Raw genomic sequence first — 25,728 nt, 5'->3', positions numbered from 1 at the left:
AGAGTACTCACCTACCGCCCTGTTTAAGCAGCTTTCATTGGGCGGTTCCCTCGGCGATCTGGACAGGCTTCCGTTGAGGCCAAACTTACACCGTGGCGATTTTCTCGGCGGTGCAGGTCGGCAATTTGCTCCTGGCGGGCGTTTTGAGATTTGGACGATACCATTCAAAAAGTAAGGGGGACACTTTCGCCGGGCGGTTTCTCTATCAAAACAGCTGTACCACCAAGAAAACTGCCGAAAACCCGCCGAAAATGAAGATGAAAGTTTAGCCCTTGTACTCCAACTCCCTTGCAATAAAGGCCCTTCTATGCTTATATTCACTGGAATTTAGAAGAATGAGAGGGGATCTCATAGAAACATAAAATTCTGACGGGATTGGACAGGTTAGATGCAGGAAAAATGTTCCCGATGTTGGGGAAGTCCAGAACCAGGACTTCCTGAAGGTGCAAATCTTTTTTGCGCCTTCTCCAGTGTGTCTATACCCTTTTTATAATATGGAGACCAGAACTGTTCACGGTTCTCCAAGTGTGGTCCAACTAAAGTATATATGATGCTGAAAACACTTCCTTAAAGTGCCTTGAAGGGAACCAGACAAAATGTGTGGCCTGTCAATAGTAGAAGATCCTGCAGGGACCATGCACAACTTTGGTTTGAGAGTTTTCCTTATAGATGATACAAGAATTGTTATATACTGACTTAAGAGTTTGGGTTTAAGTTGCATTATTCTGTTACTGTAACTGTAGGATGAGGGAATGTCTTTGTGTTTTTAAAATCCAATTTCAATCCATGTTGGGTTCTGCAAAGAGTTAGCCATTGTCACAAAGTTAATCTGTACAGATGTACAGCTTAGTGGTAAAGGCTTTCACGGCAAGAAACTATCTTCTAAAGGAAGGGGAGTGAGCAAGCGCTAACACACTGGTTTGTACTGAGGTTAATTCATTCCGTGCTCCTTTAGAAACATAGAAAATAGGTGCAGGAGTAGGCCATTCGGCCCTTCGAGCCTGCACCAGCATTCAATATGATCATGGCTGATCATGCAACTTTAGTATCTCATTCCTGCTTTCTCTCCATATCCCTTGATCCCTTTAGCAGTAAGGGCCATATCTAACTCCCTTTTGAATATATCTAACAAACTGGCCTCAACAACTTTCTGTGGTAGAGAATTCCACAGGTTCACAATTCTCTGAGTGAAAAAGTTTCTCCTCATCTCGGTCCTAAATGGCTTACCTCGTATCCTTAGACTATGACCCCTGATTCTGGACTTCCCCAACATCGAGAACATTCTTCCTGCATCTCACCTGTCCAATCCCGTCAGAATTTTATGTTTCTATGAGATCCCCTCTCATTCTTCTAAATTCCAGTGAATATAAGCATAGTCGATCCAGTCTTTCTTCATATGTCAGTCCTGCCATCCCGGGAATCAGTTTGGTGAACCTTCGCTGCACTCCCTCAATAGCAAGAATGTCCTTCCTCAGATTAGGAGACCAAAACTGTACACAGTATTCAAGGTGTGGCCTCACCAAGGCCCTCTACAACTGCAGTAAGACTTCCCTGCTCCTTTACTCAAATCCTCTCACTATGAAAGCCAACATGCCATTTGCTGCCTTCACCACCTGCTATACCTGCATGCCAACTTTCAATGATTTTGATGTACCATGACACCCAGGTCTCGTTGCACCTCCCCATTTCCTAATCTGTCACCATTCAGATAATATTCTGCCTTCCTGTTTTTGCTACCAAAGTGGATAACCTCACATTTATCTACATTATACTGCATTTTCCCACTCACCTAACCTGTCCAAGTCACCCTACAGCTTCTTAGCATCCTCCTCACAGCTCACACTGCCACCAGCTTAGTGTCATCTGCATACTTGGAGATATTACATTCAATTCCTCCGTCTAAATCATTAATGTATATTGTAAATAGCTGGGGTCCCAGCAGAACCTTGCAGTACCCCACTAGTCACTGCCTGCCATTCTGAAAAGGACCCGTTTATTCCTACTCTTGGCTTCCTGTTTGCCAACCAGTTCTGTATCCACGTCAGTACATTATCCCCAATACCATGTGCTTTAATTTTGCACACTAATCTCTTGTGTGTGACCTTGTCAAAAGCCTTTTGAAAGTCCAAATACATCACATCCACTAGTTCTCCCTTGTCCACTCTACTAGTTACATCCTCAAAAAATTCTAGAAGATTTTTCAAACATGATTTCCCTTTCATAAATCCATGCTGACTTGGACAGATTCTGTCACTGCTTTCCAAATGCGCTGCTATTACATCTATAACAATAATAATTTCAGGATCAAATATGACACCAAGGTTGCGAACAGTGTGGTTCCGCCTCAGACAAATGTTAGAGATGTAAGAAATAGGAGCAGGAGTAGGCCATTTGACCCCTCGAGCCTGCTCCGCCATTCAATGAGATCCTGGTTGATTTTCTACCTCAGTTCTACTTGCCTGCACTATCCCCATAATGCTTGGTTCCCAATGGAGTTTGTGTCAAAGACAATTTAGAGACTGTGGAGGGGTCGAGAGAAGTGGTGGTGAGGTAGAGGTGGGTGTTGTCAGCGTGCATGTAGAAATTGACGGCGTGTTTTCGGATAATGTCGCCAAGGGGCAGCACGTAGATGAGAAATAGGAGGGGGCCAAGCATAGATCCTTGGGGACACTAGAGGGAACGATGAGGGAGTGTAGTCAGTGGAGTGAACAGTGAAAGCTGAACATGGCTTTAGGTCGTGCTTGTAATGCTCACCAATGATCTGTTCAGCTGGTCACTGTTAGGAGCATTTGTTAATTGCAGCGCGAGCCAGGAAGATGGTGTGCATCCTCTCTCATGAGCATTAGGATCCAATTTAATTGGTAATCAGAGGCCAAACATCCTTGGGGTTGCCGTTCTTAGTGCACGCTTCAACTTCTTTACCGAGATGGAGTCTTGCGCTAAAGGTGAGCTAACCTGGTATTTCAGCTCAAGACCCCATCTTAGCCACCTCCGAGGCCCTTTGGCACCTAAACTAGCTGCATTACAGCGGGGAAAATAGCCCCCTATACATCTCAATAAGGATTCTTCAATCTGATTGGTTGAGGAGATACCACCGTTGCTTGCTTTGTTCACACAGGTCCCAGATCCCCTGTAGAGAGTGCAGTGTCGAAATGGATTTCTAATTACCGCTACTTCCAGTGCAAAAAAAAGAAAGACTTGCATTTATATAGCGCTTTTCATGACCACCGGACATCTCAAAGCGTTTTACAACCAATGAAGCACTTTTGGATTGTAGTCACTGTTGGAATGTGGGAAACGCGGCAGCCAACTTGCGCACAACAAATTCCCACAAACAGAAATGTGACAATGACCAGATAATCTGTTTTTGTTATGTTGATTGAGGGATAAATATTGGCCAGAACACCAGGGATAATTTCCCTGCTCTTCTTCAGAATAGTGCCATGGGATGTTTTACATCCACCTGAGAGGACAGACAGGGCCTCGGTTTAACGTCTCATCTGAAAGATGGCAGCGCGCCCTCAGCACTGCACTGGAGTGTCAGCTTAGATTTATGCGCTCAAGTTCCTGGAGTGGGACTTGAACCCACAACCTACTGACACAGAGGCGAGTGTGCTACCCACTTTGCCACGGCTGACACTATTAGAAGGCGGGCTAATGCAGTGAAATAAACAACGAGCATCCTTCATTCGCTGCTGACCACAAAATCCAGGCCATTATAAATTGACAAAATTCTGCTCCGGTAATGCCAGTAAATTCCCAAATGCTACAGTGAATATAATGTAATGCTATAGATATTTGCTAATAACTCAACACATTTGTAATATGTGATACAAAACTTGAAACACTACTCATAACTACTTTAATTAATGACATCTATAACACTAATTATCACAACTGTATTAGGTTCAGTATCAATAATTACAGTAAAAGTACTGACAGTATAGTCAACAGAATCTGACGATTCAATTTTGCAGGGTTATAGCAAGTACTTCAGAGTCCAAAGGGCAAAGTAGTACCAGTAAACTTTTCAAGTTAAGTTTGTAACTGATCACTTTCATGTATTAGCAGATTAACTAGAATGTTGAGCAATAAAAACAGAAAATGCTGGAAATCTCAGCGGGTCAAGCAGTATCTGTGGAGAGAAACAGAGTTAATGTTTTGGGTCCGTGACCCTTCGTCAGAACTGGCGACTGTTCAACATTAATAGATCCTTAAGGAGCACTGAAAGAGGGAGGGGAGGAAAGAACAAAAGGGAAGGTCTGTGATGAGGTGGAAGACAGGAGAGATTTGAGAGATACAAGGGATGATGGGCCGACTTGAGATGGTAATGGCAGAAGTTAGAAAAAGATAAGTCTAGATAGGGTGTGAATGGTGGAATAATTACCAACTGCCATGGGAACAGAGAGAGAAAAAAATACATAAGATTGGGCGGGGGGTTTTAAAATAACAAAAGAGAAAAGGGAGCAAAATATGGTCTGAAATTGTTGAACTCGATGTTGAGTCCAGAAGGTGTAAAGTGCCTAAAAGAAAGATGAGGTGCTGTTCCTCGAGCTTGCATTGAGCTTCATTGGAACAGTGTAGGAGGCTGAGGACAGAGGCCAGAGTGGAAGTTGAGCGGGAATTAGTGATCGGAAGCTGAGGGTCACACTTGCGGACTGAACAGAGGTGTTCTGCAAAGAGGCCACCCAATCTGCGTTTGGTCTCCCCAATGTAGAGGAGACCACATCGTGAACAGTGAATACAGTATATTAAATTGAAAGAAGTACAAGTAAATCGTTGTTTCACCTGGAAGGAGTATTTGGGGCCCTGGACAATGGGAAGGGAGGAGGTAAAAGGGTAGGTGTTGCACCTCCTGCGTTTGCACGGGAAGGTGCCATGGGAAGGGGAGGTGACTGTGGAATGGACCAGGGTGTCACGGAGGAAGTTGTCTCTTTGGAATGTTGAGGGGAAGGGAAGATGTGATTGGTGGTGGGATCACGCTGGAGATGGTGGAGGATGATCCATTGAATGTAGAGACTGGTGGGGTGAAAGGTGAGGTCAAGGGGAACCCTATCATGGTTCTGAGGGGGAAGGAGGTGGGCGGTGGGGTGAAGGGGTGAGAGCAGAGGTGTGGAAATAAAACAGACACGGTCGAGGGCCATGTTAACCACAGCGGAGGGGAATCTTCAGTTGAGGAAAAAGGAAGACCTACCCGAGGAACTAGTGTGGAAGGTTGTGTCGTCAGAGCAGATGTGATGGAGACAGAGAAACCGAGGGAATGGAATGGAGTCCTTGCAGGATGCGGAGTGGGAGGAAGTGTAGTCCAGGAGTTAGTGGGCTTATCGTGAATGTTTGTCAATAGTCTAGCCCCCGAAATGGAGACCGAGAAGTTGAGGAAGGGAAGAGTCGGATATGGCCCATGTGAAGGTGAGGGAAGAGTGGAAATTGGAAGCAAAGTGAATGAAATTTGCATCCAATTTCCACCCTTCCTGAAATGTTAACTTTGTTTCTCACCACAGATGCTGCCTGACCCGCTGAGATTTCCAGCATTTTCTGTGTTTTTATTTCAGAGTGTCCGCAGTAATTTGCTTTTGTAAAATGTCGAGCATTTCAGTTGATTATTTCATCGTCTTACTAATAGAATATAAAGACCGGTCTACCTAATTAGTCTAACAATCCAGATCTCCGGAAAACATCTCGCAGATCTCTAAAAGGTGACAAAAAACTGAGTGGGCGTCCTAAGTTAATGCAGAACTTCAAATTCACAATGCTACAATTCAATTACTTGGCAACATTTCTGTATTTTCAGAGTCTGCTCTTCAGTATGTCAAAACGGACAAAAGATCTTTGTGAAGGAACTATACCCACAAAGAAAATGAATACTGGAAGCATGGAGGAATTTGACACAAAAGAAGCCAGCAGGAGAAATGAAAAAACTGCAACCAGTCAAAATGAGGAGGATTTGAATTCACCCTGGGTAAATATTTATCGTTCTGGGGATAGTCTATCGATAAACATCCAATATAAGCCCACTGACTACCACAGCTACCTGGACTACACTTCCTCCCACCCCACTTCCTGTAAAGACTCTGTTCCATTGTCACAGTTTCTCCATCTCTGTCACATCAGTTCTGACGATGCCACCTTCCGATTACTAGTGCTTCTGATATGACTTCCTTTTTCCTCAACCGAGGATTTCCCTCTACAGCGATTTACTTGTACTTCTTGCAATTTAGTATAATGTATTAGCAGATTGGGTGACCGCTTTGCAGAACTCCTCCATTCAGTCCGCAAGCGTGGCCCCGAGCTTCCGGTCGCCTGTCATCTTTGCTGTGTATCTGTAAAGCATGCACTCCTATGTTCCGCCGCCAGGGAGTGCATCTCCTGAAGTCCCAAGGCATCCCAGCATCCCTTGGGAGCACTGTATATAAGCCGGCCCCTAAGGCCTGTTACAGCCTCTGGAGTGTCTTAATAAAGACTGAGGTCACTGTTACTTTAACCTCCCTGTGTGCAGTCTCATCTGTGTTAGGAACACAACAACCTTGATCTCCACTTCGCTCCCACTCTGACGTCTCTATCCTTGGCCTCTTACACTGTTCCAGAGAAGCTCAGCGTAAGCTCGAGGAACAGCACCTCTTTCGATCAAGCACTTTACAGCCTTCTGCACTCAACACCGAGTTCAATAATTTCAGACCATAACCTCAGCCCCTATTTATTCAGATGGCAGCTGTTGATGATTCTGCCTTTCCCATTTACACCTCTTCTAGACACATCTTTTGTTTCTTTTCTTGTCCCATTACCATCCCAGTTCTGACGAAGGGTCATCGACCTGAAACATTAACTTTGTTTGTCTCTCCACAGATACTGCCTGACCTACTGAATATTTCCAGCATTCTCTGTTTTAATTTCATATTCCAGCATCCGCTGTATTTTGCTTTTAAGTATGGAAGAGCTCCACAAGACTGAGTACTGTGACTTTACTGATGTGACTTTAGTCTCTTTAATACAACTCCAGAGTGCCAAAGCAGAATGGCAGACAACCTTTTATACTCCCTTGCACGAGGTAACCCTTGGGCCTCCAACAGTTGCGCCCTCTGGTGGCAAGTCTTATACAGTTACAATGTTTACATACATAACAGCTTTTGTGTTTGTTTCCCATTACCATCTCCTTTTGCTTTGTACAATCATACCTTTTGTCATGTAATTACTTCTGGTCTTCCACCCTATCACAGACCTTCCCTTTTGTGCTTTCCTCCGCTCTCCCTTTTCCCTGCCTCTGCACTTGCTTAAAATCTGTTATATCTCTAACCTTTTCCAGTTTTGATGAAAGATCATCGACCTGAAACGATAACTCTGATTCTCTCTTCACAGATGCTGCCTGACCTGCTGAGTATTTCCACCATTTTCTGTTTTTATTTCAGATTTCCAACATCCACAGTATTTTGATTTTGCTCTTAACTATTTATCGTTGTTAGACTGGGCTGTATAGGTGAGACACTTCTCAATATGAAATAGGGCCTGCTGCATTGCTTTTGTGTCCTTCGTAGTATCTGATTCCAGAGCCGTCACAGAGAAGTTCTTTGTTAGGAAGTGGAGGAAATCCAAAAGGGGGATAAAAATTTCTAAAGGAATGTGCAAGCAACAAAGCCAGATGTAGTAGCAGATGGCATCTCTGAATCTGTTGAGACCAGAGTATGGGCTGATCTGCATGAAGCTCAGATATACGAAGTACACAATTTGTCGAATTGATGGATTTCATGAAATCCTGATTGCTTTGAATTATATTATGCTAAATAACTTTTGATAAATTGCAATGGTAGTACAGTAATACACACCAGTATTACTATTTGAAGCATTCAACACTTACTGTGTTGTATGCTTCAAATGTCAACCTCATATGTCCGATTGGAGGGCCGCGTGCACTGCCTCGTGCAAATTTTGCCCATTATGTAGTGATACTGTCAGTTTGATTGATATTCCTGCCCGTTCCTCATATCATGCATTCATCTATTCCTTGATCTTCCTATTGGTTTGTATATACATTTCAAGCACAATGAAGTTTAGCTTTTATAAACTGCAATGAATCTGTTGTGGAGGGGAAGAGTATTTTACCCCTGTACCTAAAGTTACTCCAACTGTTGCATTGAGCAACAGTCCACTTTAGTTGGGTGCTTAATGACAGCAATTTTCAGAATGTTATTCTAAACATGATGTTTGATGTCTGGAATTTGTACTTTTGGAAACAAAATGAAGATAAAGATACCCCAAAAATATTTGTGAGAGAATATTGGTAATATGGCAACTTCATGGAGTAATGTGATTATTTTGATTGAATAAAAATATTGTCCTATTTTCTTATACACATGTGTATACTCATTTGGACGCATCTAATGTGGGTTTCCCTGTTTCAGAATACAAGTGAAGTGGGAATCATTGAAAGTATTTCATTGAAAAACTTCATGTGCCACGCTTGCCTTGGCCCAATTACATTTGGGCCCCATTTGAACTTTGTGATTGGAAACAATGGAAGTAAGTGTAAAACTCTTCTAAAACTATCAGCTTCTGGTATAACTGCAGTTCTGTGATTCTTTTCCTTTCAGCCAATGATACAATAAGTTGCATCTTCACACAGGCAGTGTGAATTTAACAGGAACAGTGCACCTAAATTATGGTATTTATGGGGTCAAGTTTCGGCCTGATGGAGCAACTGGTTTAGAATGGAGTATCTTAGAAATTGCAATTCTCGGCATTTAGTTTGCTCCAGTTCTAGTCAGTTAGAACAGTTTCATTTTGGAACAGATTTTTTTTTCAAAAGGGGGCGTGTCCGGCCACTTACGCCTGTTTTGAACGTTTAGGCAGTGAAAACTTACTCCAAACTAACTTAGAATGGAGTAAGTCTAGATTTTTGTACGCTCAGAAAAACCTTGTCTACACTTTTAGAAATCAGGCGTAGGTTACAAATCAGGCATAGGGAACGAGGGGGGGGGGGAAGGGAAGTAATTAAATTTTACAAGCATTCAACAGTCTTACTTATACAAATAAAGAGCCATCCTGAATAAAAAATTATAAACAAAGCAAAGACAAAATATTGAATATTCTACCTGTGTGAAACAGCAGCAGCCTTCGAGCTGTGGTGCTTCAAGCAGGCCTTTCATGTAGGAGATGGGGGCGGCGCCAGTGACTCGACGGCAGCCCCACAACAACGGCAGCAAGCAGCCTTCGAGCTGCGGTGCTTCAGGCAGGCCTTCCTTCCATGTAGGAGACAAGGGCGGCATCAGTGGCTCGACGGCAGCCGAAGACACAGCAAGCAGTCTTCGAGCTACGAGGGAAGCTGAGGCCATTCGGCCAGGGACAGGGCAGCGGCAGTGGCTGACAGCGGCCAAAGACACAGCAAGCAGTCTTCGAGCTGCGAGGGAGGCTGAGGCCCATTCGGCCAGGGACAGGGAGAGGCAGCCAGATAGCCAGTTTGAAACTTAAATTTGTAATTGCAGCATGGGTGCTGCACTGTCAACACCACGGATTATGCAATGATTCGCCAGCAATTCACTGCATAGAAGAGAATTGATTAGAGCTCACCGCTCCAGGAACGTCATAGCCCATAGGCTGATGGGCAGAAGACCTTACCCACGTCGGCAATATCGAGCCAGGTGCTCGTACCTGGACATGAGCGAGGCTGATTGAGTCAAAAGGCTGTATTTCCGTAGAGAAGTTGTAGTTGAGATCTGTGATATGCTGAGAGCAGATTTGCAGCCCAGAAGCAGAACGCCAACTGCCTTGTCTGTTGAAATGAAGGTAACAGCTGCACTTGCCTTCTATGCCTCAGGATTGTTTCAGGCTACAACTGGAGATGTGTGCACCATCTCTCAACATGCAATACATGCCTGCGTTTACCAGGTCACGGCTGCACTGTATGCGCGGAGGAATGACTTCATCAATTTCCCAATGACCGCACAAGCGATCCATGAGAGGACTGTGGGCTTCTTCAGGATTGCTGGCTTTCCAAAGGTACAGGGCTGCATTGATTGTACCCACATAGCCTTGCGAGCACCTGTGGAGGATTCCGAGCAGTACAGGAATAGAAAATGTTTCCACTCCATCAATGTGCAGCTCGTATGTGACGACATCGTGTCAATTGATGCGAGATACCCTGGCAGCACCCATGATACGTTCATCCTACGCGACAGCGTTATATCTGACATGTTTGAGCAGCAGCCAGAAGGGCAGAGCTGGCTACTGGGAGATAAAGGGTACGGCCTGACCACCTGGCTCATGACGCCCCTACGCCTGACACAGACAGAAGCTGACCGTCAATACAACATGGCGCACATTGCGACGTGCAGCATCATTGAGAGGACCATTGGCATATTGAAACAGCGTTTCCGATGCCTGGACTATTCCAGAGGCCACTTGCAATACTCTCCTCAGATTGTCAGTCACTTCACTGTTGTGTGCTGCATGCTCCATAACTTAGCCATCATGAGGCAGCAGGAGCTGGTAGTGGAACCAGAAGACTCACGTGAGGGTCCAGTGCCTGATGATAGTATTTTGGAAGAGCAGGATGTGGATGATGACGACGATCAGGAAAGCATGCAAGTGCCCGATGCCGGAGCACGAGGTCGGAGGAGGGCCGTCCATCGTGCCCCTTTAATGATTGCTCGAGCCCTGTGCCAGCAGCTCATCCGTGAACGCTTCAATTACTGATGCCTGAGGGCTCTGCGACCACTGTTGCGCATGGACATGTTTATTCTTTGGAGTTGTTCCTACGTTGTGTTGTGTTAATGGAAGATGATTCAGTTTTAATGAAAACATTATTGATTGAAAAGTTAACGTCACTGTAATATATTTGTTGTATCAAACTTTACTTTTTAATATGACTCTTGAAGATCACTTAAAAACTTTAAGGTCACTTATAAACTTGTAAAGTTACAGAACAATTTCAATGTGAAAAATCTTACACTCTTAAGATCACTTAAACTTCAAGATCACTTTTAGGTGCAAAATTAAATAAGTTACAAAAAGTGAGAGCATTTGCACCATAAGATCATTTAAAAACCCTAAGATCACTTATAAGTTGTAAAGTTACAAAACTTACAAAACAATTTCAGTTTGAAAAACGCTACTACAGCTACATCAAGAACAAGAACAAAAGCAGCAAAGAAAGGCTGCAACCATCTCTCATCCACATCTCAGTGAATGTTCACTTCTTCATGGGAGTGTCATTTGATTGGCGGGGCTGTGTGCCCTTATTGCAGCAGCTACCTCCATGAGGGCCTGTGCTGTCGCTTGCAGTTCCTCGGACATTTCCTCCCTAAGTTCCCGTGTCATTACTGCTATTTCTCCCGTCAGGACTGTCACCTCTTCACCCACTGCACTGAAGCCACCGATGAGTGATCGGGTAAGCTCATTGGTCTCCATACTCAATGCCACAACCTGAGCCGCATCTGTTGCACGCTGCATCTCAGGAGAGCGTGTCTCCAGTCTCCTTCTCCTCTGCCTGGGTCTGCCTCGCGGCACCACTACACTGGGAGACGCAGGCAGGGACGGTGGGACGCTCGATGTTCCAGACGGTACCACTACACGGGGAGGCGCGGGCTGGGACGGTGGGACGCTCGGTGTTCCAGACGGCAGTACTAGAGAGAGAGGCGCGGGCTGGGACGGTGGGGTGTTCAGTGTTCCAGACGACAGCACTCGAGTGCGAGCCGTGGGCTGGGATGGTGGGTGAATGGGTGTAAACTGTTCCATTATATCACCAGCACCACTGGGACCCGCAACATCGGAATCAAAACCATGGAAGGTGGAACCAGAACCTATGCTAGGGGTTGAAACTCTGATGACCTTTAATGGGGGCTCATAAACATTAATTTGGAAGCTCTCCCCTGTAGACATTTCAGTCATCGCCGCCATGATCCAGTGTGGATCGTCCACATCTGGTTGTACTGGTTCTTGTTCTGTATCTTCAGGATCCTCAGGGTTGGCAGCAGCAGCATCATCATCATCATCATGTTCTGCAAAATACATCAGAACAGTCAAATGTTTATCAGCAAGGGAGGGGGCAGGATGGGTGGCATGAGTACTCACACATAGTAGGCCAGGCAGCAAGTTGATTTGAAAGGCCACGATGCATTTTCAGGACTTACCCTCTTCCTCGCGTGCGGGCCCAGCTTGTGCTGTACTGATTGCTTTTCTTCATGTACGAGGATCATCTGTTCCAAGGATGCCAGTAGATGCAGATTGGGCGTGCCTCCTCCTGTTCGAGTTGCTTCCCTTTTGTTGTGGGCCAATTTCTTCAAAGAGTAAAATGTAACTTTTTACAAAGTGTGTCTTTCTGCAGGGTGAGACATACCGTTACAATTACGATTACATTAAAAAATGAAAATATTATTTACACTAACTACTTGACCAAGGTCGTGCCATTTCATTTTACACTGGCTTCCAGATCTCATGGTATGCACCACTGCGCAGTAATCTTCTGCAACTTGGTTCCAGCGTTTCTTCATTTCTTTAGGTGGCACTTTTATGCGACCTCTGTTGCTGGTATCCAGCTCCTGCCATCTCTGCTCAATGACGTTTACTAATATCTCCACTTCCTCATGCAAGAAATTCTTTGTTCTTGGTGGACGTTGTTCCATTGCTGTATTGAATTGACAATCTTATTTTTCAAAGCACACAGTCCTTAATTTACATGCACCTATGCAGCACCTGTTCTGGAAGTTTAGCAGTGAAAAGCAGCACTCACTGATTTCAGCGGGTGGTTTCTTCAACGGTGCTGCTAAAAACACTCCTTCAGACACCAAAAAATCACCAAAATTCAATCCCAAGCCTTTCCAGAGGTCCACGAGACAAATCAGCACTTTTCTTTAAGTTCCTTTAAAAATGGCCGAGTGCTAATGTTTCTGAGCTACTGCGCTTGCGGCTGCCTGCACGACGTTCCCTCATTTGACTTAGCCCCGCCCCCTCCACTTGCAGAATTGGCGCGACTCTGTGGCTCCGCCCCCCGCTGCTGTTTGCGCGCCGCGCCGAGCTCCCAGGGACCAGCAAGGAGCCCGAAAATGGCGAGGTAGATTTTTGCCGCGTTTTTAGTTGCAAAAAACGGGCGTCCATGAACGGCGCGGCCCTAATTGTATGCTAAACAGTTTCTGGGTAAGGTTTATATTGTGTTCCTAACACAGATGAGACTGCACACAGGGAGGTTAAAGTGACAGTGACCTCAGTCTTTATTAAGACACTCCAGAGTCTGTAACAGGCCTTAGGGGGCCGGCTTATATACAGTGCTCCCAAGGGATGCTGGGATCCTTTGGACTTCAGGGGCTGCACTCCCTGGTGGCGGAACATGGGAGTGCATGCTTTACAGATACACAACAGTTTACTTGCTACTCATGGTCATTTTAAGGTTATGCTATTAGAACATAAGAACATAAGAAATGTGCTATTCCTTACATTTTTTATCTGTTGAGTAATTCCAGTGTTTCATTGAACAGTCTTGTATATATTATGCATTACCTAGTTCATTGTCTGTTCTAATGTTAATTAATTTGATCTCAAAATTTGAAAAAGCTATTATTTCACCAAGTTCTAGAACAACATGTTATCAAACGTACTCGTGTTATCTGAAGCCCGAACACCTCATCCTGCACTAAACCAAGTGAGAATTGTGCAATTAGCACTGAATTCACAAATTTGGTTGACCAGACAATTCCTTGTAGAAATCAGGTTACAGATTTCTTCCAGTTTTTGTTTTATAAGACCTATAGAAGTAATATACTGATCATTCTCTTGGCCCTTCCTCCCCTATATACACTAGTTGTAGTTGCAACACTTCCAGTTCACCACTAGAGGCTGGTTATTAATTGAGATGAATTGATAGTCACATACCCTAATACCATAACAATTTTAATTTTGAATTAAACCACATTAATGTGCATTCTTTTTGGATCCTGCACAATTTCTCCCTGTCCCATGCCCCCAATCTAATAGAGAATCAAGCAGTACTCCAGAGTATCTGCACTTCTGATGGACATTAAGGGGTGGAAATTCGGTCGCGCCTCTGTTGCGGCGATAACCCGGGCGGAGCGGTAAATTTTGCACCAGAAAATGGTTTGCGTCTCCAGCCGCAAAATTCACCAGCTGGGCCCCGAGTGTGAAGCGGAGCGCTAAGGGAAGAGTTCCACACCTCTTTTAGAGCGCTAGACTGGCTGAGCAAATGAAAATCCCGCGGTAAGCGCCCTAAAGAGAGGCTTCTGAGAAAAATACAAATCTGAAAAAACCACCAAAAAACATTCCCAACACTTTACTGATGCCATAGCCACATGAATCACAAAAATAATAAACAATCACACTTACCTGAGGTAGACATTCCATCCCTCACTGTGGCTGCTACAGCTGGAACAACCAGCTTTCACAGGTGGTCCCACAGGCGCGCTGCAGGACGCTACAGATCGGGCGAGTTTTCAAATTTTGAGCCAGTATCGTAACCGGGGCGTTCCACACCGGCTCGCCTCCCCCAGGTGTTACTGCTCTGCGCCCCCGCAAACCCGGCACCGAATATCCCGGCAGGACCCTGGAAGCTAGCCATCCACCTGGAAGTGCTTTCCGCTACCACTACCGCCTCCGGGGCAAAAACAGAGGTGGTAACAAACCGAAAGTCCGCCCCATAATGTCTCGTGGCACTATTCGAAGAGGAGTATGGCGTTCTCCCTCAAAATTCCTCCCTCGGGTAGCTTCACAAAAAAAGATAAACATGCCATTTTTAGGCGTAACCCGCTTATGTTTAAAATTCCGCAATCTGTTGCGCTGATTTGGCCAACTCTGCCCGAATTGCACTGATATAACTAGTGCAAACTCGACACCAATGACTCCTTGTTCTAATCTGTCTTTAGGTGGAAAGAGTGCTGTATTGACTGCTCTTATAATCGGGCTTGGAGGCAAAGCCACTGCCACAAATAGAGGATATTCCACAAAAGGATTTGTGAGAAATGGTCAAAGGTAAGATGTTTTGATAACATTTGTTAATTTTTTTGAATGAATTTTTTGTACGTTAAATATGGAAATTGGTGACTGGAATGCTTAATTAAGTTTTACTTTCAACATCTATCTTTCTTAGAAAAATAAGCAAGAGAAAATGTATTCCTAATAAAAAAAAAAGCGATCACAAGTCTGAAGCATGAGTAAATAGGAGTCCTTGATTTGTACCTCTTCCCAAACTACATACTGCAAGGGTGAGCTGGCCTTAGCAGCAGTCTGTACCTCTACCAATGTATTGTATTTGCTACAATAGCTGCTATATGGATGGAAATCATTATTGGCTAAATCCCGCTATAAATCAAACCATGCACAAACAACAACAACGTGTACTTATATGGTGTCTTTAATGTACTAAAACCTCCCAAGGCCCTTCACAGGAGTATTATAAGACAAAGAAATTGACACTGAGCCATATAAGGAGAAATAAGGGCAGGTGACCAAAAGCTTGGTCAAAGAGGTAGGTTTTAAGGAACGTCTTAAAGGAGGAAAGAGAAGTAGAGAGGTTTTGGCAAGGAATTCCAGAGCTTGGGAAGGCAAGCCACCAATGATTGAGCGATTATAATCAGGGATGCTCAAGAGGGCAGCATTAGAGGAACACAGATATCTCAGGAGATTGTAGGGCTGGAGGAGATTATAGAGATAGGGAGGGGTGAGGCCAAGGAGCGATTTGAAAACCAGAATGAGAATTTTGAAATTACGGTGTTGCTTAACTGGGAGCCACTGTAGGTTAGCGAGCACAGGGGTGATGGGTGAACAGAACTTGGTGCGCGTTAGGACATGGGCAACCGAGTTTTGGATGACCTCAAGTTTACATAGGGTAGAACATGGGTGGCCAGCCAGGATTGTGTTGGAATAGTCAAGTCTAGAGATAACCGGCATGAATGAGGGTTTCAGCAACAGATGAGGTGAGGCAAGGGCAGAGATGGACGATGTTACGGAGGTGGAAATAGGTGGTCTTAGTTATGTGGTCAGAAGCTCATTTCAGGATCTAATATGACCCCAAGGTTGCAAACAGTATGGTTCAGCTTCAGGCAGATGTTAGGGAGAGGGATGGAATCAGTGGCTAGCATAGAGATTGTGGCAGGGACCGAAAACAATGGCTTCAGACTTCCCTATACACCAAGGTCTATACACCAGTGAGAGATTGGGGCTGATTTTGCAGCCCGTATGGGTGCATATGAGGTGCACATGCACCCGTAGAAGCCCTGCAGGTTCCGAGTTTAGGCATACACTGCGCATGCGCTGAAACCCAGAACTTGTGATCTGTCAATGGGCTTCCGCGGGCGGAGAGTTGGGCTATTTGTCCACCTTCTGCCCAGTGAATGCACTTGAAATTCTTACGGCAGTGTAAGAGTTTAAAAAAAAATAGAAAAATAAAATTATCACTCATTTATACATTTAAAAACTCTGTCCAATATGGTAAGTTTATTTTTAGCCCTGTTAAAACATAATTTTCTTTTCAAAAAATAAAATTTGTTTATAATATTTAATTAAATAGCATTTTAATTCGTTTTAAATATGTAATTTAATTTTTTTTTATTTCATGTGTTTGTGTATTTTTTAAGTGATCTCCATTCATACATTATGGGACTTCCGTACAAACCAAAATCCCATAAGTATGAATGGAGATTCCCTTCTTTTATTGGTTGGGCCGCCTTACGTGATCCCAGGGGTGCTTGCAAACCGCATGTGCCTCTGGGATACGTGGGACTCTACCCACGGGTACCCACAGAGTCCCAGGAGCACGAATCTGCGAACCTCCCGGACCACCAGGTAAAGTGATAGATATTTTGTAGGTCGGAGCCATCCGCCGCAGGAAGCCTCCGACTGCAAATTTTGGGCCATTAAAGCCCAAAAGGATTTTATTTCTTTAAATATTATGAAGACAGGTGGACTTATTTTTGTACTGTAATACTTGAGTGCATCTTTTATTACTAATAAAGTACTTTGGAGGAGAAATTGGCCTCCTTTACGCTTCCCTTTATCGCCTCCAGAGAGCTTACCGACTGAGTGTGGTGAAATTACCGATGCCCGCGATCTTCCATGGCAGGTTAGCGCTGGTGCTATAACTTACCGCCTCCATCTCCTGCACCCTGGAGATCGTAACGTCATCTGGTGCGCAGCACCCTGTTGTCGTCCCAAACGGGGCGCAACACAATTTGTAGCCCTTTGTGTTCCTATTATGTCTGGCTTGAGCACTGCATCTGGGTGTTTCCCTTCTCGTTTTTCTAGAACACCAATTAAAAGTATAGCTGCAAATCTGAATAAATCCAATTTTTTTTTTAAGTAGTTTGGCTCATGTATAAATTCTGCCAAAAATATAAATTGAATCCTGACCTGCTGCAAAAATGCTCCTATACTTTAAATGGGTAAACTGTGCAGTTTGCTGCTTGCTTTTGACTTTTTAAATGTGTCCAAACCTTTATTCCTAGAGTTTTTGAATGTTCACTGTATGCTAAAGTTACCTTTTTAGTTTAAAAAAAAAAAGAATTATATGGTGGAAAAGTCAAATTGCCATGCAAATTAAATTGAATGTGCTCATAAAACAAGGTCACTGCTGATGAAGTGCCTCCAATGAGATAGAGAATACAAGGACATTTCTGAGAGAAAAATAAATTATTCAAAACTTTTGATATGTAGCGAGCAATTTATCATTTATGTGAAGATGTGTATGTACAGTGTGTGATTAACTCGCGAAAACAACAGATTGCTAAGCACCAAAGAGACCTTCAGGATGGTTAAAAATAAGATAAGGAAGAATTGCAGACGTCAGATGTCTGACTTTATGGTCCAAGTGCGATAAGTAAGGCGTGGGAACTGGTCTAAAATGTGCGTTTATAAAAAGCCTGGCGAGGGTAGGTGAAACTGCTGCCGTTGGACAAGAGGAGCCAGCGGCATGCTAGAAGGTGAAGAAGAAATAATCCTGGTCTAAGTGGACATAAGTATATGTGAGCATGAGTCTGAGAAAGTTTCATACTCCATCTCCGACCTGGCTTTTCTCTCAACCAAGTGTTATACTGTATTTCTTTTTACAGTAAATACCCAAACATATGCTACCTTAAATTCTGGGTTTCAGAATGGCCCCTGTTCAGGCAAGACAGCTGGGCGCAGATTAGCTTTGATTATCTCATTCTCATAGAAAAAAACACTAGTTATATGGAGGAGATTCCCAATAGACCCAGTGATCTGTTCAAGAGGGAGTGCCTGAAGGAAGATTGAAGAGGCATAGGTTTTTATGTTGGGGCAGTGGAGGAGTTTTGTACTGAATTTTATCTTTAAATTGTCTTGAGTGATTTAAAGTATTGCAGCTGCAGTTTGATGCTTGAAAGCAACCTGTAAAGGAGTGTTACATTCGGACGCAATAGTACTAGTACATTTTTTATGAGGCAACAGCTGCACTGGTTTAAAATGTATGTCCTCTCCTGATATACAATATTTTAACATATTATTATCACAGAAATTGTTTATGCAGCGAGTTGTTATGATCTGGAATGCACTACCCGAAAGGGTGATGGAAGCAGATTCAATCGTAACTTTCAAAGAGTTTGACTATATGTTTGAAAAGGAAAAATTTGCATGAAGATGGGGAAAGAGCAGGGGAGTGGGACTAACTGGATTGCTCTTTCAAAGACACGATGGGCTGAATGGCCTCCTTCTGTGCTGTATGATTCTATTCTATAATTGGCTGAGATAAATAGGTCAACGTAAAGCTCACCTATCTATCAGATAGTGACGATGCTCAAGATAATTACATGAGGAACACCATTCGGCCCTTCTTAATTGATTTATCTAGAAAGACCCTACAGTCCCCACCCCCATTTCAACAGCTCATTGTTTTTAAAATGATTGCAGGATTTTTGCCTCCACTACTTTCTTTGGGAATCTATTATGTGTTAATCACAGTGTGAAGAAAAACTTCCTGATACAGGTACAATGTCTGAAATCCAGAATCTCTGGATCGAGTCCGTGCTAGTTTTCAGATTTTGCTGGATTTCGGACATGGCTGTTGGAGTTCCTCACCACCCGCCGATTCTCTCTGCTCCTCACCGCCTGCAGCCCCCTGGCGCTGCGTTTTTTTTACCGGTTTCCTCATCCCTTGCCGCCAGATGTCGCCATCTTGGCTGCAGCAAAAATGTCTGGTTTTCGGACAATTACGGTTTTTGGAATTACGGATTTGGGATGTTATACCTGTATTGGTTTTCAATTTACCATTAACCTTGTCCTATTCTTGCAGTTTACTTTAAAGTAGTATTCTGGTTTTACCTTTTCTATAGATGTTAGCCTAACATCTGTGGTTGGGAAAATGTTGGAGTCTATTATTAAAGAAGCAGTAGCAGGACATTTGGAAAAGCAAAATTCGGTCAGGCAGAGTCAGTATGGATTTATGAAGGGGAAGTCATGTTTGACAAATTTGCTGGAATTCTTTGAGGATGTAATGAGCAGGGTGGATAAAGGGGAACCAATGGATGCGGTGTATTTGGACTTCCAGAAGGCATTTGACAAGGTGCCACATAAAAGGTTACTGCACAAGATAAAAGTTCACTGGGTTGGGGGTAATATATTAGCCTGGATAGAGGATTGGCTAACTAACAGAGAACAGAGTCGGGATAAATTGTTCATTCTCTGGTTGGCAATCAGTAACTAGTGGGGTGCCGCAGGCAACAGTGCTGGGACCCCAACTATTTACAATCTATATTAACTATTTGGAAGAAGGGACTGAGTGTAATATATCCAAGTTTGCTGGTGATACAAAGATGGAAGGAAAAGCAATGTGTGAGGAGGACACACAAAATCTGCAAAAGGACATAGACAGGCTAAGTGAGTGGGCAAAAATTTGGCAGATTGAGTATAATGTTGGAAAGTGTGAGGTCATGCACTTTGGCAGAAAAAAAATCAAAGAGCAAGTCATTATTTAAATGGAGAAAGATTGCAAAGTGCTGCAGTACAATGGGACCTGGGGGTACTTGTGCATGAAACACAAAAGGATAGTATGCAGGTACAGCAAGTGATCAGGAAGGCCAATGTAATCTTGGCTTTTGTTGCAAAGGGGATGGAGTATAAAAGCAGGGAAGCTTGCTACAGCTATACAGGGTACTGGTGAGGTCACACCTGGAATATTGCGTGCAGTATTGGTTTCCATATTTATCAAAGGATATACTTGCTTTGAGGCAGTTCATAGGAGGTTCATTAGGTTGATTCCGGGGATGAGGGGGTTGACTTATGAGGAAAGGTTGAGTAGGTTGGGCCTCTATTCATTGGAATTCAGAAGAATGAGAGGTGATCTTATCAAAATGTTTAAGATTATGAGGGGGCTTGACAAGGTGGATGGAGAGAGGAGGTTTCCAATGATGGGAGAAACTAGAACTAGAGGGCATAATCTTAGAATAAGAGGCCGCCCATTTAAAACTGAGATGAGGAGAAATTTCCTCTGAGGGTTGTGGATCTGTGGAATTTGCTGCCTCAGAGAGCTGTGCAAGCTGGGACATTGAATAATTTAAGACAGAAATAGACAGTTTCTTAAACGATAAGGGGTTATGGGGAGCGGGCATGGAAGTGGACCTGAGTCCATGATCAGATCAGCCATGATCATATTAAATGGCGGAGCAGGCTCGAGGGGCCGTATTGCCTACTCCTGCTCCTATTTCTTATGTTCTTATTCCCTTAACTATCTTGTATACCTCTAACATTTTGAGACTTTTATCTTTGGTCTGGAAGGAATTTTTGTTTAATTTATGCTATCATTTTGCTACAAAGTTGCATTCAGTTTACAAAGGGCTAACTCCCAGAGACACACAAACCATCTAGACTGTTGATATAAGACAATTAGGTGGAATACCAGGCGAACCAGCCATCAAAAATGTGTAATCTTGGGCATCACAGAAGTTTTGAGACAATGGAAAGCTATTGAGCATATCCCAGATTTGAAGGTGACTATGTTGATTGGCAGCTCGGTGAGCCAATCCTTGACAAATATAGAGAGCTGAGGGAGGGGTCAGATCAGCTTTTGCATCTCTCTATCTCTCTGTGGAGAAGTCAGTCTAGAACAGTCTGAGTTTCAAGGGGACAAAGAGATTTCGCTTTCTCTCCAGCCAGTTGAAACTGAGACTTCAGACTGAGGCGAAAATGTATGTGGTATGGTAGAGAAAAGATTAGCACTAGTTAGATGAAGAGAATATAATTTGACACAGCAACTTGGATTTCAGAAAACAATATCGTACCTAACCAACCTGACATTTAAACAAGGTGGCTCCTGGGCTGAGACTTCTTTACTCTCCATATCAAAGACTGCCTACTTCCACCTCTAACATTGCCCATCTCCACCCCTGTCTCAGCCCATCTGCTGCTGAAACCCTCATTCATGCTTTTGTTACCTCTGGACTCGACTATTCCAATGCTTTCCCAGCTGGTCTCCCATCTTCCACCCTCCATAAACTTGACGTATCCAAAACTCTGCTATCCGCATCCTAACCCACACCATCCCGCTCACGCATCACTCCTGTGCTGACCTGTGTTCGCTACCTTAAAGGCGCTATATAAATCAAGTTGTTATTGTTAGAGTTCTTGGGGAGGTGAAAGATATGCAGTGGGTAGGGTGCATATGGACGTTTAGAAACCCTTTGACAAGGTACCACACAGGAGATTATTAATGAAGATTAGGGGGTACGGAATTGGAGGAAGTGTTTGGATTAATCCAAACCATTGATGTAAATGAGAAACAGCAGTGGTACCAAGACTTAGCCCTGGCTGTTAGGGAGCACACGTTTGTTTCATTTTTTAACTACTACATTTTGGAAAGAAACATTGCTATTAGCTTGCTTATTGTTTATTTCTTTCCCTCTCTTTCCATCTCTTTGACTATTGCCAAATGGCTCACAGGATTTTATCATTCATGTGTCTGTATCTCTCAATTTCCCACTCTCAATCTTCGTAGAGATCCCAGAATTTGATTTTTTTTAAAACAAATTGGAAGATCGTACAGGTACAGCATCGAGAATCCGGAACCCTCGGGACCAAAGCTGTTCCAGATTCCGGGTATTTTCGGACTTCAGAATCCGGAAATACCTGAGCCGCTGAGGAGGTGTTCAGGCGGTCCGGCGAGGAGACCCTGAGGTAAGGGCAGCGAGGGCCCGAGGTCAGTGAATCCGGATTCCGGAACATTTTACGGATTCTGGACGACCCTGCCGCCGATCAGTCCGGATTCCGGAACTCCAGATTTTCGACGCTGCACCTGTAATATATGTCAATGTCAGCTGTGACTCAGTGGATAGATCCGTCACCTCTGAGTCAGAAGGTTGTGGGTTCAAGTCCCACTCCAGGGACTTGACAAATAAATCTAGGCTTACACTCCAGTGCAGGGCTGAGGGAACACCACACTGTTGGAGGTGCCGTCTTTTGGATGAGACGTTATACCGATACCCCACCTGCGCTCTCAGGTGGACGTACAAGATACCATGGCCCTATTTCAAAGAAAAGCAGGGGAGTTATCCCTGGTGTCCTGGTCAATCATCATCATCATAGGCAGTCCCTCGACTCGAGGATGACTTGCTTCCACGTCAAAAAGTTCGCAGGTGTTTCAATGATGGACCTAAAATTCCAGGTCCGAACTAAATCTTGAAGGGTGGAAGACGCCTGTGCTTGGATTTTTTTAACATGTGGTGACCGTTGCACACCAGCCACCACACGGGCTTGACGGAGCTAGGTCTTGGTCCAATAGCAAGGATTAACCAAGACGCCTGGAAACCAGCTCTGCTGCACGGACCTAGCGCGCGCACATATCGCAGTGTGGGCTGACCCGTGCTGCCCCTGGGCCCTCTCCTCTTCTGGGCCGTGAACTCACGCCTCTCTTGGGCCCAGCCCAGCAGTCTGAGCGACCCTGGTCAATATTTATCCCTCAATCAACATAACAAAAAACAGTTTATCTGGTCATTATCACATTGCTGTTTGAGGGATCTTGTTGTGTGCAAATTGACTGCCGCATTTCCCACATTACAACAGTGGCTGCCCTCCCCAACAGTGGCTGCCCTCCCCAAGCACTTCATTGGGTGCACAGCGCTTTGAGACGTCTGGTGGTCATGAAAGACACTAAAAAAATGCAAGTCTTTTTTCTTTTTATATTTGCCTAATGTTATCACCGTGGGATCTTTTTCATGAGATCCATATTTTCATAGCATTTGAAACACGGTGCTTTGGAAAATCATACTACAGAATCAAGTGTGCTGTAGAATCTGTGGCATTCATGTGAAGCCTTTGCTTCAAAGTTGTCAGATTCTTGTTGTTGAATCACATTTCCAAGTGTCAAGCATCATGAAAATAAACCACTCGCTGCCGTGGTAGTTGTACAAATCTCGACACTTGTCACTTCGAAGCTGATATATAGCATGCAACAAGGTATTTGAGAATCTGTCCCCTTCAATAAAATTGACTGCATATGTTTCTTCCTTGCTTTGTGAAATTCAAAGGTTCCGAAATTCACAGTCCTGGAAAGGACCGTTACTGCCCGTTTGCGGTGGCCATTCGTCAAAATCGAATGGTCGCCGCTCTGGACTCAACTGGCTGCCCCGACATAGATTCGGCCCGGGAGGTCTTGCAGCGTTGTGGGCCACCGCCGACTCTCGTGGCGGTGTGGGGCTTGCGGCAGTAGTGACGCGCTAAAGTGCGCACCGCTGCCGCTCCGCCCCCGGACCCAGTTTCAGTGTGACGGTGACCCCACCAGCTTTTAGGGCTGATGCAGAGTGGCAGAGATTTCGGAGCTGTGGGAGCAGAGAGAGACAAGAAGGTCAGATCCAAACCTGAGGATGGGTCGGAAGATCCCCGGAGTCCTCAAAGTAATAGCAGCTGAGTCGGTCTCACAGAGAAGTTCAGTAAGAGATCACCTGGGGGAGATCAGCGAGATCCCGGAGCTCCGTATTGCTCAGCAACAAGTCCAGGAGCCTCTTCAATGGACCAGAGAAGTTCAGCAAAGAATCCACACTAAAGGGAAGGGACAAAGGGGGAGGGAAAGAGAGGGGGACCGGAGCGAAAGAGATGGAAGTGAGGAAAGGGAATTAGAAACAGAATGAGAAAATTTGATTGGGAGAGAAATAGAGAAATAGGAATAGAGAAAGAGAAAAGGGGGAAAAAAAACTACATAGAGAAAGAAATAGAGATCCCGAGATTCACAGAGAGAAAACTGAAATCTCAATCCAGGGCCCAGACTAGAAACGTCGCCCCAGCTCAGCATTCCGACCGGTAACAAATGGGAATCTGTTCCACCTCCGCCACCTCCAGGCTAGACCCATTGTCATCCCATCGTCTGTCATTGAACTACAGTACGCGGACGACGCTTGCGTCTGCGCACACTCGGAGGCCAAAGTCCAAGCCATCATCAACACCTTCACCGAGACGTACAAAAACATAGGCCTTACACTAAATATCCATAAGACAAAGATTCTCCACCAACCTGACCCCGTCACACAGCACTGGCCCCTGGTTATTAAAATCCATAGCACGGCCTTGGACAACGTGGACCATTTTCTATATCTCAGGAGCCGACTATCAGCAAGGGCAGACATCGATGACGAGGTCCAACACCGCCTCCAGTGTGCCAGCGCAGCCTTCGGTCGCCTGAGGAAGAGAGTGTTTGAAGACCAGGACCTCAAATCTGGCACCAAGCTAATGGTCTACAGGGCAATAGTGGTACCCGCCCTCCTGTATGGCTCAGAGACATGGACTGTTTCCAGCAGACACCTCAAAGCACTGGAGAAATACCACCAACACTGCCTCTGCAAGATCCTGCAAATCAACTGGGAGGACAGATGCACCAACATCAGTGTTCTCGCTCAGGCCAATATCCCCAGCATCGAAGCACTGACCATGCTTGATCAGCTCTGCTTGGCGGGCCACATCGTCCACATGCCTGACACAAGACTCTCAAAGCAAGCGCTCTTTTCGGAGTCCCGACACGGCAAGCGAGCCCCAGGTGGGTAGAGGAAATGCTTCAAGGACATCCTCAAAGACACCGGCACCTGGGAATCGCTGGCAAAGTGGAGGAAGAGCATCCGGGAGGGTGCTGAGCACCTCAAGTCTCGTCGCTGAGAGCATGCAGAAAACAAGCGCAGACAGCGAAAGGAGCGTGCAGCAACCCAGGCTCCCCACCCACCCTTTCCTTCAACCACTGTCTGCCCCACCTGTGACAGACTGCAGGTCCTGTATTGGACTGTTTAGCCACCTGAGAACTCTAAGAGTGGGAGCAAGTCATCCTCGATTTCGTGGGACTGCCTATGATGATCTTGCGCGTGCCTAACCTGCGACTTTGCCTCCGTGTCTTCCCTGTGTTACCTCATGGGTCTGGGAAGACTGCTGTGTTCCTTGTGTGGAAGCTGCAGATCCCTTGAGCAACTTTGGGTCTGGAAGGGCTGGCTGGAGACTGGTTAACACCCTCCTGGGAGGGTTCAGTTTGACTTGGCTCGGGCGAGGCTATGCATGTAGGCACTGGCGGAGTGTGACAGGTCTGGGGCCAGGAATGCTGTGAGCCAGAGGGAGCGCATCCGTATCCTGGCCTAAGGAGCCTGAATAACTCACCAGGGGCGGCACAATACCGACACCACCAATCTGAGGGAGCTCAGGTTGGTACTGTGGCACCACACCGGAAGGTCTCCCGTGGCCCGTGGTGGACCGACAGTCTGAAAGCCACAAGATATGACAGCACTTGGATGCTCCGTCGACTCCTGCAGAGCTGCGGCCATC

At 45.0% G+C, this 25,728-nt stretch overlaps 1 protein-coding gene across 3 annotated transcripts in view; it reads left to right on the top strand.

Annotated features, from left to right (window-relative positions):
- LOC139267157 (structural maintenance of chromosomes protein 6-like) overlaps nt 1–25,728 on the top strand; it is a 177,131-nt gene that overhangs the window by 40,414 nt on the left and 110,989 nt on the right. For 2 of the 3 annotated variants that reach the window (XM_070885036.1, XM_070885039.1), the window contains exons 3-5: nt 5,792–5,959; nt 8,394–8,511; nt 14,859–14,964. In XM_070885036.1, coding sequence (XP_070741137.1) covers nt 5,807–5,959; nt 8,394–8,511; nt 14,859–14,964 — 377 coding nt within the window. In that variant the 5' untranslated portion in view covers nt 5,792–5,806. Of the gene's footprint in view, nt 1–2; nt 172–5,791; nt 5,960–8,393; nt 8,512–14,858; nt 14,965–25,728 lie in introns of all 3 variants that reach the window. The other variant, XM_070885037.1, reaches the window with a different exon arrangement.

Source organism: Pristiophorus japonicus, chromosome 7, assembly GCF_044704955.1.
Source record: "Pristiophorus japonicus isolate sPriJap1 chromosome 7, sPriJap1.hap1, whole genome shotgun sequence".
In the NCBI taxonomy this organism is placed as follows: Eukaryota; Metazoa; Chordata; class Chondrichthyes; family Pristiophoridae; genus Pristiophorus; species Pristiophorus japonicus.
This window is presented reverse-complemented; position numbering and strand designations above follow the sequence as displayed.